At 42.3% G+C, this 19,390-nt stretch overlaps 2 protein-coding genes across 2 annotated transcripts in view; one reads left to right on the forward strand and one right to left on the reverse strand.

Annotated features, from left to right (window-relative positions):
* The window catches only part of SLC12A7 (solute carrier family 12 member 7), an 870,696-nt gene that overhangs the window by 4,998 nt on the left and 846,308 nt on the right, over positions 1 to 19,390 (forward strand). The window lies entirely within an intron of this gene.
* Positions 6,191 to 7,849, reverse strand: LOC130273421 (posterior protein-like). The gene has a single exon (XM_056520195.1). It carries the CDS (start codon positions 7,847 to 7,849, stop codon positions 6,191 to 6,193), a length of 1,659 nt encoding a protein of 552 aa, XP_056376170.1.

The following is a 19,390-nucleotide window of genomic DNA, read 5'->3' on the forward strand; positions in this document are numbered from 1 at the left end:
TCACACGATGCAATTTTATATCTATTTCGTGTTTCTATCTTCATGGATAGGACTTGGATCTTTTTATATAGATATCGTGTCATACAGCACATGTAAATTTGCAAAAGGGATAAAACCACAGCAACAATGAGCAATACTACAATTGGATGGATTAAAAAATTCAAAATTCCATTAGCTGCACTTGAATGCCCAAATATGACCTCCCACCAATAACCCTTAGCATTATTTTCTAACAGATGTGTGATGTGTTTTAGCTCATTCTGGTCATGGTGTATTAGGATTGTAGCATTAGCTCTTTCTTGCTGTAGTTTCTTAAGCAAATACTCATCTTTATCAAATTTGACCAGCAAATCCTGAAGCTCTTTCCCCATTCCCAATTTTAGCGCTTGAAGATTGGCGGGGTTATGATATCTAATATCCACAGACAAGTTTGCAATGATGGGAAGCACATATCTCCAACTTGGTGTTTGGATCTCAGTGATGTTACCAAGCGTGCACCATGCACCACTATTCACAGGTGTTGTTATTGAGCAGTGGGTTGTGATCAAAGTTACATTGGTGATGTCTAATAGAAAGAAACAGACTCTCTGATGTCCTAAGTACATGACTGGTGCCTTGTCTTTTGCAATAGACTCCCCATCCAGAACACAAACCGAAGCATTGTTCCAACACTTGTCCTCCACCAATCTATACTGGCCTGGTGTACACAAGATATCTTGATTTCTATGAAGGCAGAGGGAAATATCAACCTGTTTCCACAATCCATTTTTCCTAATAACCTGAGGATGGTCTAATCTTGGATGTAATAGTGTGGATCCTCCAGTTAAAATACCAATTGAAGTGACCTTATATACAACCTCTAAAGGGGAACTCGTGTACGGAATTAGGGAAGAGGCATAACACGTTTCCACGTTGTGATTACTACAACCAATCCAAGCGTTGGCCCACCATTTAGAATTTGTGAATTTGAGGAGCTCCGGTAATGCAGCTGTGGCCTGAGATAGTAATTCAAATGGCCACTGCCCACTATATAAGGTTTGAATTGCCAACTTTATATTAGTTGATAGTTCCACCTGCCCTTGTGTACAGACCAGAGCCCAGGATATATTTCTCCCATAAGTCTGCATATTTCCAACGAACACCTTAAAATGCTGAATAATGTCCGTTGTTACTCCAATATTAGTATCTATGTGTCCTCGCTGTAGGTTGCTGATGACTTGATTAATTTCCCTCTGTACCTCAAACCCGTTTTTACTATTAGATGCTATGGCTGCAAGTTTGGCTCTTAAGACACTGATATCTGCCTGATTAATGAGTCCCATACCAGCTCCTACCCCACCCAATATTGTACTGAACATATCCCTTTTTCCTCTGTTCTTCCCAGTCCTAATCAAGTGATTGCTTGCCCTTGTGCTTCTAGGAATTAGCCATTGATAGAGGGAACGTACCTGATTTAGAGTATGCTCTGTACATGTTGGAAAATGGGTTCTGATTAGCCATTGAGAAATATTGAACCGCCATGTGACAAATGCATATTGAACACCACTAGCCATTGTCTGGGCAGAGTCTAGGTTAACTTGAAATGGTTGTCCTATCTCCAAATGTGAGGCCTGTTGAGCATTCTCAGAATCTTTGTTTGTGCATGGTCTAATATAATCTGGATTGGCATCAATAATATGCATAGCCCCAATCTCTATTTCTGGTGCACCACATGTCCAGTGACCAACCATCTCCTTATAAGTCTTATATGATTTGGACATTGTACCAATAATATAATTTTCACCACGCTGAATTGACATGCTCATGTCTGTGGTTCCACCAAGGCCTGTTTTACTATAAGCCAGGTTAATATTTTTTGGTATGAGCTTTGGGTGCATATTATCGTGCCAATAAATGCCACACATAAACAAATATTCTCCTTCTCTCAAGTTGTCACTAAATATTCCATATTGAATACCTTTCTGCTCACCTGCATTTGGCAAGTCAGACTCTTCTCCCAGCCAATAATCAGTATCATTCACATACACTGTTGCCATCATGAATGGTTGTAGTGATTCTGGCAAAATGTTTTGCGCACCATGTGTTAATTCAAGCCTTCCCATACTTGAACTATGATTTACCCTCCCAAAAGAGAAAACCACACTGTACTCGAATTGCCCACCCGGATTCTTATAAAATCTTTGAGAAGCATCTTTTCCCTCCGGAATGAGTCGCACTTTCCTACTCCTGACTTTGTGGCTATTATCACTTTGTGGCAAATCCATAGCTGTTACAGGTGATATAAATACTGCCTTTCCATGTTCACCATCTGGAAACATATGTGTGTCTTCATCCCCTGATTGTTCAAAATCATGCAATCCAATAGCATGGGTGATGCCAATCATCAACAAAATTGTTGTAATCTCCATATCCAGAATCCGGAAATTTCAGCCTGTTAATTCACGCTTCATGTAGGATCCTGGAATAAAGAACAAGAGAAGCATCACATTCTTATCAGTTATATTCTTTTACATTGATCTGCATGAACCCACATATCCATATCCCTTCTTTTCATGCATTTGACCCCTTTCTTACTGTCCACTCGTTTGACCTTTACAACCTGATCACTCAGTTTCACTGTCACCAGGAAAGGGCCCATCCAATTTGCATCCCATGAAGACTTAGGCACAAAGTTCTTTACCATTACCCTGTCTCCTACTTCTAGCTTAATCGGTGGCCTGCCAGATTCTTCTTTTGCCCTTGGTGCCATATTGGAGGCTGCAAAGTGCAGATATTTCTGTATTTGGTCCTGTAACTGTGTAAGGAATTTTTCTTTCTCGGCACTCTCCCTCATTGGTGTACTAAGCTGTGGGTCTGCAGGGTGGCACAGGTTCATTATCCTACCAGTCATTAATTGATATGGAGTGATTGAGGTTCCTCTTGCCTCTGTACCCCGTATGGCCATTAGAATTGTGGGTAAGTGGCATAACCAGTTATTTCCAGATTGTAATACCATTTTTTTAAGTCTTTCCTTTAGCGTTCTGTTCATTCTTTCTACCATCCCTGATGATTGGGGATGATATGGTACATGAAATTTCTGTTCAACATTCAACATCTCACACATGCCTGTCATGATCTTCCCTGTGAAATGTGTGCCCCTGTCTGATTCTATGACCTTAGGGAATCCCCACCTTGAGATGACCTCCCTCCATAGGGCTTTTGCTGTTGCTGCTGCAGTGTCTTTCCTCATGGGCAAAGCTTCCACCCATTTAGAAAACACATCAATTACCACCAGCAAATATCGGTACCCTCCAGGAGCGCTGGGCAAAGGACCAACAAAGTCAATTTGCAACCTTTCCCATGGTCCTTCTGCCAACGGTATCCTGGACAGCACAGGCCTTTGTCCTTTTGGTCTTGGGTTCATTTGAGCACAGATCAAACATTCTTGCATAACCCCCAGAACAGTGTCTTTCATGTTCTCCCACCAGTATTTTGCTTGAACAAATTTTAAGGTACCCTCAGTGCCCATATGACCTGTCAGTCTATGGTTTTCTTTTGCAATGTCCTTTTGATACTGACATGGTACCACAAATCTAGGGCCGTCTGAGGTTTCTCTAAGCAACAGATCATCCTGGAGAATGTAGTTTTGGGGTATAGGTGCTATCTCTTCCCTAATGGAGCATTTGATTTGCTGCAACTTAGGGTCTTTATCCTGCTCCGCTGCTAAGCATGGTGTTGGTGTTCTAACAATAGGCAGGCATTCAAGCTCTACATCGATTTTGTCTCTGTCCTCACTGTTATGTTCATCCCAGGCCTGCCTTCCCTCAATATCATAGGGAGTCCACCTGGCCCCCATGACTGCTGCTTCTTTTGCTAGCTTGTCTACCTCATTGTTGCCAACTGTAATTTCATCCATGCCCTTCTGATGTGCCTTTACCTTTATTATTGCTATTCTTTGTGGTTCTAAACAGGCTTTGTCCCAAATGCCCTTCAACACTGAACCATGCGCAAGTGTCTTGCCTGATGCATCACTAAATCCTCTTGTGTGCCACAAAGGCATGTACTCAGTTAGTGATCTAGTAACATAAGCACTATCAGAAAAGATAGCAATTGGGCCTGACTGAAAGTGAGAAATGGCTTCTCTTACCGCTTCCAACTCTGCTCTTTGAGCGGAGAAATTTCTTGGGCACTTGATGAGAACTCGTTCATAGGTCTGTGGACACCACATGGCGTACCCTGTGTGAAACTGTCCCTCTTCCCAATACCTAGATCCATCTACCCAAATTTTAAGATCTTCCTTTCCGGTTGTCAATCTAAACACTTCCTGTGTCTTAGTCCTATGCACCTCTCCACAATCATGTTTCTCGCCTTCGTATTGCATCAATTGTGGCAGCACATAGGAGGCACTGTGCGCTACAGTGATGTTTCTTGGTGTCAGATCTACCAGCCATCTAGCTACCCTTTGAGATGACACCCCACTGAGTGTCCGCTCCAAGAGCATCTTGATGGGAGTGTGAGGAGTTTGTAAGATGATTTTGGCAAACCCCACTATGTGTTCTGTAGCTATGACTGCCCAGTGCACTGCCAAAAGATTCCTGACACAGTCCTCAAATCCTATTTCCACAGGACTCAATAACCTTGATAGGTATCCAACAGGAACCCATTTACCTTGTCTCTCCTGCAGCAACACAGCCGTAATTGCTATCTTGGAGGCGTTAACCTGTATTGCAAATGGTAAATCTGGGTTTGGATTGCTTAGAGCAGGTGCCTGAGTGAGGCTGATCTTCAGCCTAACAAAAGCTTCCTCATGCTCTTGCATCCACTCAAGGGGGTCTGCTTCTCGTGTGTTCCCTTTCAAGAGTTCATAGAGCGGCTTGGCTTTCTCAGCAAACCCCTCTATGAAGTCCCTACAAAATCCAACCATTCCCAAAAATTGTCTGAGGGATGTTTTTGTGTTTGGCCTAGGTAATTTCTGTATAGTTTCACACTTGTTTGGGTCAGGAATCCTCCCCCCTTTTGAAACTATGACTCCCAAGAAGGTCACTGAATCCTTCATTAACTGGGCCTTAGTAGGATTTAACTTAAGGCCTGCATTTTCAAGAAGCGCCAACAACTCTTTCAGTAATACGTAGTGTTTTTCCTTGTTGTCAGTTTGGAGCAATATGTCATCCACATATTGTACAATACAGTCAGGCTCCGAAAATGACAACAATATCTCAACCATGCATTTATGGAAGTACGTTGAACTGGACTTGAAGCCCTGTGGCAACCGACAAAATGTGTACTGCTTCCCTTGAAATGTAAATGCAAATTTGTACTGGCAATCAGGATGTATGGGGATTGAAAAGTACCCATTTGAGATATCTATTGATGAGTACACCGTGGAAGATGGTTTTAGCGTTGTCATCATGTCGGGCATTTTGGCGACCACATTTGTAACAGGAGGGGTACACTTATTTAATGCCCTATAGTCCAGAGTAGGCCTCCAACCATTTGGTTTCTTGACTGGCCACAAGGGGGCGTTGTTTGTTGACTGACACTCCCTGATTACATTTTGGGCCAGTAATTCCTCCAGTATTTTTTTGATATATGGAATGGACTCAGGAGGTATTTTGTATTGCCTCTGGGGAGGGGGATCTGGGCCTTCTACCATCACTACCATGTTTGAAACTTTGCCACAATGAGTTTTTGATGTTGCCCACACCTTGTTATGTTGCCACAAAATATCAGCCAGTTGTCTGTCCTCAGTTTTTAACAATGCAGCAGGGTCCAGAGAGTCAGTACTTTTGATCGCATCAATTCCATAGTTGTCAGTAATCATCCTAAGGCAGCCTTTGTATCGTGATCCTTTCCACAACATCCAATTACACAGATCAACAACAAGCCCATGATCTCTCATCACATCTGAGCCAATAATGGTACCTTCGTGTGTTGGAGATAGGTACAGACTATGCTCCACACCTAGGTTTCCCATGTTTATATTTATAGGCACAGATTGTTTAGAGGGTACCAGCTGTCCACCAAAGCCTCTTAGGAAAATGTGTTTACCATTAGGGTTCACAGTCAAATCCAAATTAGTCAAACTTACGGCTGCCCCCGTATCCATTAAAATCTTTGTACGATGGCCCCCTACCGTACCCTGGATACGTGGTCTACCGCCCTTGTCCCTATCTAGCTGGCACACTAGGGACAACACAGGGGCCTGACATCCCTATTGTTTCATATAAGGATTTGTTGGAGGTGGGGCCTTTAATTCATCTGGCATCTCTGCTATTGCTTTGCCTATCCTCCTGATCTCCTTCAAAAGTGGACCATATAATGTAGCTTCAGGAGTCTGAGGTACTCTATCAGCTTCATTATTTAATCCTTGCTTTTGTTGCAGTTTTTTTGGTATCAAATCTTTGCTGTTACCTTTCCTAGTACTTCTGCACTCTCTCATAGTATGACCCATATTTCCACACTTGTAACACTTTCCCATAAATCTCACTTTGCCTTCATTCTTAACTACCTCTGATATTCTCTTTTGGGGCTTGCTGTCATGACTAGTCTCCTGAATCCAGTCCTTTAAGATATTCAAAAAGGCTTGATAGGAATTTGCATTCCTTAAGGCAACCTTTGTTGGATAGTCAACAAAAGTGCATTTATTAGCCATTGAATAGAGAAAACTGCTGTCGTCAGGAGACATGTCAGGACAGTTATAGGTAGCACGAAATATGGTCAAATATTCACTGCAGAAAATAATTGGGTCATCCCCTCTCTTTAACTTAGCATTCTCTAGGGCATTGGTACCTCTGGTATCTCTTCCTCCCATCACTCTATGCAACTCTTTCAGCCTATCATTTGCATTTCCCCAGTTGGAGTTGAGTTCTGCAGATAATCCTTTGTGAGTGCCCACAGGAGGCTGCAACTTCTCACAAAGCTGAGATGGGAGCCATACACGAAATAAGTCACATGCATCTCTATTGTTGAGATTATACTGCGTAACCACAGCTTCCAACCTATTGGAAAGACTAATGGGTGAGGCACTTGTATCAAATTTCCCCAAAATTTGGCATAGGTTTGTTTTGTCCTGTATAGAGAGTGTTGTGGATTGGACACGATTGCTACCATGAATATGCAAACTATCCCTTCTTTGTCTACTTCCATCTGATACAGGAATAAAGAGAGAGGAACTATGATCTGGGGTCGATTGTAGATCATCTGCAGTGCAAATAGGCTGCTCCTCCCCCCATTTCCTATCTCTTTTCTCCTGTTCAGGGGAACCATACATTTGTGTTTGATTGCCACAATAACAATTATTAACTTTTACATTTTCCTGAGGTCTCAAGGTCCCACTGCAATGCTCTTTATGAACCAATTGTTTATTAGCATCATGTAACTGATTCTTAAGTGCTCTCACAACATCATCATTCTTTGCTTCTTTTTCTCCTAATGATGCAATTTGTAGATCTCTAAGCCTACATCTTTCCTCATATTCCTGTATTTCATCCTCCAAATCACAATTCTGTTGAACCAGTCTGTCCACTTCCTCTCTGAGCTCTTCACACTCACAACCATCACTTCCAGCACTAGCAATAGCCACAGTAATATCCTGTTCAACCTTATCCAGCTCACACCTTAACTGAGCCTTTTCAGAATACCATTGCAATTCCTTTTGTTCTGCAATCTCTTTCATTTTCATTAACATACACAACATATTAGCTAATTTCTCTTTCTTTGCTTTTTTACTCGCCTTTCTATGTTTGCTACTCGCATTCTGCTCATCACATTGTTTCATAATATCATTAAACTGGTGTGTCAATGCATCATCTGTACAAATCTTAAAACTAGCAGATGCATACTTTCCAACAAATTGATTTACAATTTCCATTTTTACCTACAATTCCTAGAACTACAGATAACAATAACTAGATATCACCAACTTACTATAGCCAGTAAATGATAGTACGCAAAGAAACAAAGATATCTCAAATAACTACTATAGCCAGTAAATGATAATACACAAAGAAACAAAGATATACCAAATAAACTACTATAGCCAGTAAATGATAATACACAAAGAAACAAAGATATCTCAAATAATTACTATATTATTGAGTAATAACTTACTACAAATAAACACAAAATTACTACAAACAGTAAATGACAATTTACTACACCAGGGACAAAGATTTCACATAATCCTCCCTACGGTAATTCACACTCCAAAATCACTTTCAGAGTCTCATGACCTTACCAATTCCTGACTGACCGTACCTCATATACCTGATCAACTACCGATCCAAGATCCAGGCCAAGAGTGATCTCCTATTGAGGCATAAGGCTACTTCCCCTTAACATGAGGTTCAGAGAGCTTACTCTCCCTCACTTTCCTCGCAGAGATGTCTGGTTTTATCCTTTAGATCCTATAAGTACTTCAGTCAACAGGGTACTAACCCTAACTTGCCGGCAACAATTAACACTTTAACAATTATACAGGCCTGAACTTCATAGACTATCAACAACACACATAACATAACATTGCTTATATAAGATACAAGTAAAGGAACTTATACTCACCAATTAAACGCGTCCGCTCATTGATGCAGTGTTTTCCAGAAATTCGGGTTGATTTCTCAGGTGTCTTTTAGTATCCACGAACCAGCATGCTACTTATCCACCAAGGATATTTCCCCTCGCTCTGTCTCTCTTGAAGTGGTTTTGGTCTGGTCACCATGCAGGATACTCCTTGGACTTTCAGGAACTGGATAAAGCAGATTTGAACGTCTGGGTTCTTCGTAGAGTATTGTATTCCACGATCCGCTGGGGTGCCAAATGTTGTATCTGTTGTAATCTGCTACCTACTCTATCCTGAATTAGTCTTTGAAATATGAGGAATCCAGACTTTAAGAAATAGCTTATTTACTTAGCAAAAGGAAAAATAACATGAAATGCTACAAAGCAAAATAAAATAAAGTATATAGCAAAACCTCCCTTCAATGTCCTATACTTGGTAAAGAATATAAGCATTAATAAACATATAAAATATAAAACCTAGTATCTAGATCTAATACTAATCTACTGCCATACAATTTAGCCTAGTATATATATCACATCAAACCACATTCACACCCATAACTCCACCCTTTGCTCCGGTATTGTCCGGCCTTCTTTGTTATAATCTCTCCAATCAACTCGCAGTAACCAGATACGGGTCAGTCTCTGAATATTGTTGCAGTAGGTACATCTTCCTGTGGATGGCGCCCTTGTACCTCGGATAAGTCAATGGGAATTACACCTTGATCAGGTGACAGGATGTCTACTCCATTACAAATGCAAGTCCTTGGGATTCACACCTTGATGCCAACAGGATGTTCACTCCATTATAGATGCGTAGTCCATTGTGTGCGACACCGCAGGGGCTGCTTTCATCTCCTCAGGACAGGAGGCTCACTTTTATCCTTGTGGTTCAGCATTGTTGTTTATGGCTTCCCAACAGTTTAAAACCAAATGTTCAGGCTTATCAATACTGCTGCTTACAATAGGATCAAACAAGATGTCCAGATGCCAGGCCTATTGACATTTCTATTTACACCTGGGGGAGAAAGCATATTCACTCCCCATATCCTGTCTTCCCACCATATCTGATTGTATCAGTCCAATGTTGACTTCCAACAGTGTATGTATATTGTATGGCTCAGTGTGTGTATGTATATTGTATGGCTCAGTGTGTGTGTGTGTGTGTATGTATATTGTATGGCTCAGTGTGTGTGTGTGTGTACGTATATTGTATGGCTCAGTGTGTGTGTGTGTGTGTGTGTATGTATATTGTATGGCTCAGTGTGTGTGTGTGTGTGTGTATGTATATTGTATGGCTCAGTGTGTGTGTGTGTGTGTATGTATATTGTATGGCTCAGTGTGTGTGTGTGTGTATGTATATTGTATGGCTCAGTGTGTGTATGTATATTGTATGGCTCAGTGTGTGTGTGTGTGTGTGTGTGTGTGTATGTATATTGTATGGCTCAGTGTGTGTGTGTGTGTGTATGTATATTGTATGGCTCAGTGTGTGTGTGTGTGTGTGTATGTATATTGTATGGCTCAGTGTGTGTGTGTGTGTGTATGTATATTGTATGGCTCAGTGTGTGTGTGTATGTATATTGTATGGCTCAGTGTGTGTGTGTATATTGTATGGCTCAGTGTGTGTGTTTATGTATATTGTATGGCTCAGTGTGTGTGTGTGTGTATGTATATTGTATGGCTCAGTGTATGTGTGTGTGTGTGTGTATATTGTATGACTCAGTGTGTGTATGTATATTGTATGGCTCAGTGTGTGTGTGTATATTGTATGGCTCAGTGTGTGTGTGTGTATGTATATTGTATGGCTCAGTGTGTGTGTGTATATTGTATGGCTCAGTGTGTGTGTATATTGTATGGCTCAGTGTGTGTGTGTGTGTGTGTATATTGTATGTCTGTGTGTGTGTTTGTGTATTTTGTATGGCTCAGTGTGTGTGTGTGTGTATATTGTATGGCTCAGTGTGTGTATGTATATATTGTATGGCTCAGTGTGTGTGTGTATTGTATGGCTCAGTGTGTGTGTGTGTATTGTATGGCTCAGTGTGTGTGTGTATTGTATGGCTCAGTGTGTGTATGTCTTGTATGGCTCAGTGTGTGTGTATAGATTGTATGGCTCAGTGTGTGTGTATATATTGTATGTCTAAGTGTGTGTGTGTGTGTGTGTATTGTATGGCTCAGTGTGTGTGTGTATTGTATGGCTCAGTGTGTGTGTGTATTGTATGGCTCAGTGTGTGTGTGTATATATTGTATGGCTCAGTGTGTGTGTGTATATATTGTATGGCTCAGTGTGTGTGTATATATTGTATGGCTCAGTGTGTGTATATATTGTATGGCTCAGTGTGTGTGTGTATATATTGTATGGCTCAGTGTGTGTGTGTGTGTGTGTGTATATATTGTATGGCTCAGTGTGTGTGTGTGTGTGTGTGTATTGTATGGCTCAGTGTGTGTGTGTGTATATATATAGTATGGCTCAGTGTGTGTGTGTGTATTGTATGGCTCTGTGTGTGTGTGTGTATTGTATGGCTCAGTGTGTGTGTGTGTGTGTGTGTGTGTATTGTATGGCTCAGTGTGTGTGTGTGTGTGTATTGTATGGCTCAGTGTGTGTGTATTGTATGGCTCAGTGTGTGTGTGTGTATTGTATGGCTCTGTGTGTGTGTGTATTGTATGGCTCAGTGTGTGTGTGTGTGTGTGTATTGTATGGCTCAGTGTGTGTGTGTGTATTGTATGGCTCAGTGTGTGTGTGTATTGTATGGCTCAGTGAGTGTGTGTGTGTGTGTGTGTGTGTGTGTATTGTATGGCTCAGTGAGTGTGTGTGTGTGTGTGTGTATTGTATGGCTCAGTGAGTGTGTGTGTGTGTATTGTATGGCTCAGTATGTGTGTGTGTGTATTGTATGGCTCAGTGTGTGTGTGTGTATATTGTATGGCTCAGTGTGTGTGTGTGTGTGTGTGTGTGTATATATTGTATAGCTCAGTGTGTGTGTATATATATTGTATAGCTCAGTGTGTGTGTGTATATATTGTATAGCTCAGTGTGTGTGTATATATTGTATGGTTCAGTGTGTGTGTGCGTATATATTGTATGGCTCAGTGTGCGTGCATATATTGTATGGCTGTGTGTGTGTATATATTGTGTGGTTCAGTGGGTGTGTCTGTATATATTGTGTGGTTCAGTGGGTGTGTCTGTATATATTGTGTGGTTCAGTGGGTGTGTCTGTATATATTGTGTGGTTCAGTGGGTGTGTCTGTATATATTGTGTGGTTCAGTGGGTGTGTCTGTATATATTGTGTGGTTCAGTAAGGTGTGTCTGTATATATTGTGTGGTTCAGTGGGTGTGTCTGTATATATTGTGTGGTTCAGTGGGTGTGTGAGTGTATATATTGTGTGGTTCAGTGGGTGTGTCTGTATATATTGTGTGGTTCAGTGGGTGTTACATAGTTACATAGTTAGTACGGTTGAAAAAAGACATACGTCCATCAAGTTCAACCAGGGAATTGAAGGGTAGGGGTGTGGCGCGATATTGGGGAAGGGATGGGATTTTATATTTCTTCATAAGCATTAATGTTATTTTGTTCCAGGAATGTATCTAATCCTGTTTTAAAGCTGTTAATTTTTCCTGCTGTGAACAGTTCCTGAGGTTGACTGTTCCATAAGTTCACAGTTCTCATGGTAAAGAAGTCGTGTCATCCCTTAAGACTAAACTTTTTCTTCTCCAGACGGAGGGAGTGCCCCCTCGTCCTTTGGGGGGTTTAACCTGGAACAGTTTTTCTCCATATTTTTTGTATGGACCATTAATATACTTATATACATTGTATATATTGTGTGGTTCAGTGTGTGTGTCTGTATATATTGTGTGGTTCAGTGTGTGTGTCTGTATATATTGTGTGGTTCAGTGTGTGTGTGTCTGTATATATTGTGTGGTTCAGTGTGTGTGTGTCTGTATATATTGTGTGGTTCAGTGTGTGTGTCTGTGTATATTGTGTGGTTCAGTGTGTGTGTCTGTGTATATTGTGTGGTTCAGTGTGTCTGTGTATATTGTGTGGTTCAGTGTGTGTGTGTCTGTGTATATTGTGTGGTTCAGTGTGTGTGTGTGTCTGTGTATATTGTGTGGTTCAGTGTGTGTGTGTGTCTGTGTATATTGTGTGGTTCAGTGTGTGTGTGTGTCTGTGTATATTGTGTAATTCAGTGTGTGTGTGTCTGTGTATATTGTGTGGTTCAGTATGTGTGTGTGTCTGTGTATATTGTGTGGTTCAGTGTGTGTGTGTCTGTGTATATTGTGTGGTTCAGTGTGTGTGTGTGTGTGTGTCTGTGTATATTGTGTGGTTCAGTGTGTGTGTGTGTGTGTGTCTGTGTATATTGTGTGGTTCAGTGTGTGTGTGTGTGTCTGTGTATATTGTGTGGTTCAGTGTGTGTGTGTGTGTCTGTGTATATTGTGTGGTTCAGTGTGTGTGTGTGTGTGTCTGTGTATATTGTGTGGTTCAGTGTGTGTGTGTGTGTCTGTGTATATTGTGTGGTTCAGTGTGTGTGTGTGTCTGTGTATATTGTGTGGTTCAGTGTGTGTGTGTGTCTGTGTATATTGTGTGGTTCAGTGTGTGTGTGTGTGTGTGTCTGTGTATATTGTGTGGTTCAGTGTGTGTGTGTGTCTGTGTATATTGTGTGGTTCAGTGTGTGTCTATATATTGTGTGGTTCAGTTTGTGTGTGTGTGTGTATATATTGTGTGGTTCAGTGTGTGTATATATTGTGTGGTTCAGTGTGTGTATATATTGTGTGGTTCAGTGTGTATGTGTGTGTCTGTATATATTGTGTGGTTCAGTGTGTGTGTGTGTGTGTGTGTGTGTGTGTGTGTGTCTGTACCGTATTTATCGGCGTATAACACGCACTTTTTAGGCTAAAATTTTTAGCCTAAAGTCTATGTGCGTGTTATACGCCGATACACCCCCAGGAAAGGCAGGGGGAGAGAGGCCGTCGCTGCCCGCTTCTCTCCCCCTGCCTTTCCTGGGGTCTAGAGCGCTTCTGTCGGCCCTTTTCACCCCCTGGTTATCGGCGCCGCTGCCCGTTCTGTCCCCCTGACTATCGGTGCCGGCGCCGATAGCCAGGGAGAGAGAAGCGGCGCCGACAGCCAGGGGGAGAGAAGGGGCAGCGGCACCCATTGCTGGCACCGCTGCCCCGTTGCCTCCCCCCATCCCCGGTGGCATAATTACCTGAGTCGGGTCCGCGCTGCTCCAGGCCTCCGGCGTGCGTCCCTGGCGTCGTTGCTATGCGCTGAACGGCGCGGCGCATGACGTCAGACCGCCGCGCCATGCATAGCAACGACGCTGGGGACGCACGCCGGAGGCCTGGAGCAGCGCGGACCCGACTCAGGTAATTATGCCACCGGGGATGGGGGGGGCAACGGCTGTCGATAGCCTGGGGGACAGAACGGGCAGCGGCGCCGATAACCAGGGGGTGAAAAGGGCCGACAGCAGCGCTCTAGACCCCAGGAAAGGCAGGGGGAGAGAAGCGGGCAGCGACGGCCTCTCTCCCTCTGCCTTTCCTGGGGGTATATCGGGGTATACACGCGCACACACGCACCCTCATTTTACCATGGATATTTGGGTAAAAAACTTTTTTTACCCAAATATCCTTGGTAAAATGAGGGTGCGTGTTATAGGCCGGTGCGTGGTATACCCCGATAAATACGGTATATTGTGTGGTTCAGTGTGTGTGTGTGTGTGTCTGTATATATTGTGTGGTTCAGTGTGTGTGTGTGTGTGTGTGTGTCTGTATATATTGTGTGGTTCAGTGTGTGTGTGTGTCTGTATATATTGTGTGGTTCAGTGTGTGTGTGTGTGTGTGTGTGTCTGTATATATTGTGTGGTTCAGTGTGTGTGTGTGTGTGTGTCTGTATATATTGTGTGGTTCAGTGTGTGTGTGTCTGTATATATTGTGTGGTTCAGTGTGTGTGTGTGTGTGTGTGTGTGTGTGTCTTTATATATTGTGTGGTTCAGTGTGTGTGTGTGTGTGTCTGTATATATTGTGTGTGTGTGTGTGTGTGTCTGTATATATTGTGTGGTTCAGTGTGTGTGTGTGTGTCTGTATATATTGTATGGTTCAGTGTGTGTGTGTGTGTGTCTGTATATATTGTGTGGTTCAGTGTGTGTGTGTGTGTGTGTGTGTGTGTCTGTATATATTGTGTGGTTCAGTGTGTGTGTGTGTGTATGTGTGTCTGTATATATTGTGTGGTTGTGTGTGTGTGTCTGTATATATTGTGTGGTTCAGTGTGTGTGTGTGTGTCTGTATATATTGTGTGGTTCAGTGTGTGTGTGTGTGTGTCTGTATATATTGTGTGGTTCAGTGTGTGTATGTGTGTGTGTGTCTGTATATATTGTGTGGTTCAGTGTGTGTGTGTGTCTGTATATATTGTGTGGTTTAGTGTGTGTGTGTGTGTGTGTGTCTGTATATATTGTGTGGTTCAGTGTGTGTGTGTGTGTGTGTGTGTGTCTGTCTGTATATATTGTGTGGTTCAGTGTGTGTGTCTGTATATATTGCGTGGTTCAGTGTGTGTGTGTGTGTGTCTGTATATATTGTGTGGTTCAGTGTGTGTGTGTCTGTATATATTGTGTGGTTCAGTGTGTGTGTGTCTGTATATATTGTGTGGTTCTGTGTGTGTGTGTGTGTGTGTGTCTGTATATATTGTGTGGTTCAGTGTGTGTGTCTGTATATATTGTGTGGTTCAGTGTGTGTGTGTGTGTGTGTCTGTATATATTGTGTGGTTCAGTGTGTGTGTCTGTATATATTGTGTGGTTCAGTGTGTGTGTGTGTGTGTGTCTGTATATATTGTGTGGTTCAGTGTGTGTGTGTGTGTGTGTCTGTATATATTGTGTGGTTCAGTGTGTGTGTGTGTGTGTGTGTGTGTGTGTATATATTGTGTGGCACATTGGCCCTGATTTACTAAGAGTGTTGTGTAGATTCCTTTGTGGGTTTTAATTCCTTTAATTTTTTTCCCCACGGTATTTACTTAGGTTTCCCTACATTTTGCACTTTTCCCTGCATATTTATATATATAATATAATATTTTTTTTTTACACATGCTATGATCTGTAGGGTTTTCCTCAGCTCAAATCCACCACATTTTCTGTGGAAACCTTAGTAAATATGTTGGTTTTTTTTGTGAAAGTGTCGGAACATGCCCTTTTTAGGTGGTCACACCCCTTTCCCCGACGTCCACACACCTTTTTCGGGTTTTCTCAGTAAAATGGAGAGTTAGGCTGGGTTCACTCCACATTTTTGCAATAAATTTCCCATATCAGGTTTTTGATTAAAAAAAAATGGATTCCTCAAAACCTGACTAAACTGTATCAAAATGTGTGTACAAATTTTAACCCCTTAAGGACCCAGCCAATTTTCACTGTAGGACCCGGCCATTTTTTGCACATCTGACCACTGTCACTTTAAACATTAATCAGGCTGGGTCCACACTACGTTTTGTCCCATACGGGAGCGCATACGGCAGGAGGGAGCTAAAACCTCGCGCTCCCGTATGTGACCGTATGCGCTCCCGTATGTCATTCACTTCAATGAGCCGACCGGAGTGAAACGTTCGGTCCGGTCGGCTCATTTTTGCGCCGTATGCGCTTTTACAACCGGACCTAAAACCGTGGTCAACCACGGTTTTAGGTCCGGTTGTAAAAGCGCATACGGCGCAAAAATGAGCCGACCGGACCGAACGTTTCACTCCGGTCGGCTCATTGAAGTGAATGACATACGGGAGCGCATACGGTCACATACGGGAGCGCAAGGTTTTAGCTCCCTCCTGCCGTATGCGCTCCCGTATGGGACAAAACGTAGTGTGGACCCAGCCTAACTCTGGGATGCTTTTTCCTTCCATTCTGATTCCGAGAGTTTTTTCGTGACATATTCTACTTTATGTTAGTGGTAAAATGTTGTCGATACTTGCATCATTTCTTGGTGAAAAACTCCAAAATTTGATGAAAAAATTGAAAATGTTGCATTTTTTTTACTTTGAAGCTCTCTGCTTATAAGGAAAATGAATATTTCAAATAAATTATATATTGATTCGCATACACAATGGGGGAGATTTATCAAAACCTGTGCAAAGAAAAAGTTACCCAGTTGCCCATAGCAACCAATCAGATCGCTTCTTTCATTTTGCTGAGGCCTTGTTAAAAATGAAAGCAGTGAGATGATTGGTTGCTATGGGCAACTGGGCAACTTTTCTTCTGGACAGGTTTTGATGAATCTATGTCTATTTTATGTTTCCATCATAAAGTTGACAGGTTTTTACTTTTGGAAGACATCAGAGGGCTTCAAAGTATAGCAGTAATTTTCCAATTTTTCAAAATCGTAATTTTTCAGGGACCAGTTCAGTTTTGAAGTGGATTTGAAGGGCCTTCATATTAGAAATACCCCATAAATTACCCCATTATAAAAACTGCACCCTCAAAGTATTCAGAATGACATTCAGTAAATGTGTTAACCCTTTAGGTGTTTCACAAGAATAGCAGCAAATTGAAGGAGAAAATTCAAAGTCTTCATTTTTTTACACTGGCATGTTCCTGTAGACCCAGTTATTGCATTTATACAAGGGGTAAAAGGAGAGAAATCTTCCTAAAATGTGTAATCCAATTTCTCTTGAGTAAGGAAATACCTCATGTGTATGTCAAGTGTTCGGCGGGCGCTGTAGAGGGCTCAGAAGGGAAGGAGCGGTAGTGGGATTTTGGAGAGTGAGTTTTTCTGAAATGGTTTTTGGGGGGCATGTCACATTTAGGACATAAATTTGTAACCCCATCTCTTCTGAGTATGGAAATACCCCATGGTAGGACGTAAAATGCTTTGCAGGCAAACTACAATGCTCAGAAGAGAAGGAGTCACATTTGGCTTTTGTTTTTTTTGGGGGGGAGGCGGGCCTGTCACATTTAAGAAGCCCCTATGGTGCCAGAACAGCAAAAAAAAAAAACATAGCATACTATTTTGGAAACTACACCCCTCAAGGCACGTAACAAGGGGTCCAGTGAGCCTTAACACCCCACAGGTGTTTGACGACTTTTCGTTAAAGTTGGATGTGTAAATGATTGATTTTTTTTTTTTTTCACTAAAATGCTAGTTTTCCCTCAAATGTAAATTTTTTTACGAGGGGTAATAGGACAAAATGCCCTCCAAAATTTGTAACCCCATCTCTTCTGAGTATGGAAATACCCCATGTGTGGACGTTAAGTGCTCTGCTGGCACAATTTTGGGGAAAAACAATTGTTTGGAATGCCATGTGCGTTTACAAAGTCCCCCAAGCTGCCAGAACAGTGGACCCCCCCACATGTGACCCTATTTTGGAAACTACACCCCTCACAGAATTTAATAAGGGGTGTAGTGAGTATTTACACCCCACTGGCGTTTGACAGATCTTTGGAACAGTGGGCTGTGCAAATGAAAAATTACATTTTTCATTTTCACGGACCACTGTTCCAAAAATCTGTCAGACACCCGTGGGGCATAAATGCTCACTGTACCCCTTATTACATTACGTGAGGGGTTTAGTTTCCAAAATGGGGTCACATGTGGGGGGGGGGGGTCCATTGTTCTGGCACTATGGGGGCTTTGTAAACACACGTGGCCTTCAATTCCGGACAAATTTTCTCTTCAAAAGCCCAATGGCGCTCCTTCTCTTCTGAGCATTGTAGTTTGCCCACAGAGCACTTTACATCCACATATGGGGTATGTTCTTACTCAGAAGAAATGGGGTTACAATTTTTAAGGGTCTTTTTTCCCTATTTTCCCTTGTGAAAATGAAAAATTTAGGGTAAAACCAGCATTTTAGTGAAACATTTTTTTTTTTTCATTTTCCCATCCAACTTTGAAGAATTTTCATGAAACACCTATGGGGTGTTAAGGTGCACTATACCCCTTGTTACGTTCCGTGAGGTGTGTAGTTTCCAAAATGGTGTCACATGTGGGTATTTCTTTTTTTGCGTTTGTCAGAACCGCTGTAAAATTAGCCACCCCTGTGCAAATCACCAATTTAAGCCTCAAATGTACATAGTGCACTCTCACTCCTGAGCCTTGTTGTGTGTCCGCAGAGCATTTTACGCCCACATATGGGGTATTTCCGTACTCCGGAGAAATTGTGTTACAAATTTTGGGGGTCTTTTTTTCCTTTTAACGCTTGTGAAAATAAAAAGTATGGGGCAACACCAGCATGTTAGTGTAAAAATTTTCTTTTTTTTTTTTTTTACGCTAACAAGCTGGTGTAGCCCCCAACTTTTCCTTTTCATAAGGGGTAAAAGGAGAAAAAAAAATTTCTAGTGCAATTTCTCCAGAGTACGGAAATACCCCATATGTGGCCCTAAACTGTTTCCTTGAAATACGACAGGGCTCCGAAGTGAGAGAGCGCCATGCGCATTTGAGGACTAAATTTGGGATTGCATAGGGGTGGACATAGGGGTATTTTACGCCAGTGATTCCCAAACAGGGTGCCTCCAGCTGTTGCTAAATTCCCAGCATGCCTGGACAGTCAGTGGCTGTCCGGAAATGCTGGGAGTTGTTGTTTTGCAACAGCTGGAGGCTCCGTTTTGGAAACACTGTACTGTATAGTGGTCTCAAACTGTACCCTCCAGATGTTGCTAGGCAACTCACCGGCTTCCGTAGGATCCAGCCGCACGACATTTTAGCCCTCCGATCTCTGTCGCCCGCTGCCTCCGGATGGGTAAGTGGATCTTCGGTGCCCGGTCCTCTGTCATTTCCCCATTCTGCCCCACCTATTGTGGGTGGGCAGGACTGAGAAAACAAAAGTTTACCCCCCCCCCACCCCCACCCCCAATCTGCTATTGGTCGTCTCTTCTGGCGACCAATAGCAGGGATAGGAGGGG

Source organism: Hyla sarda, chromosome 5 (assembly GCF_029499605.1).
Source record: "Hyla sarda isolate aHylSar1 chromosome 5, aHylSar1.hap1, whole genome shotgun sequence".
Classification (NCBI taxonomy): Eukaryota; Metazoa; Chordata; class Amphibia; order Anura; family Hylidae; genus Hyla; species Hyla sarda.

Coding starts and splice junctions, on each gene's coding strand:
- LOC130273421 (XM_056520195.1), bottom strand. CDS start 7,849: ATGGAAATTGTAAATCAATTTGTTGGAAAGTATGCATCTGCTAGTTTT.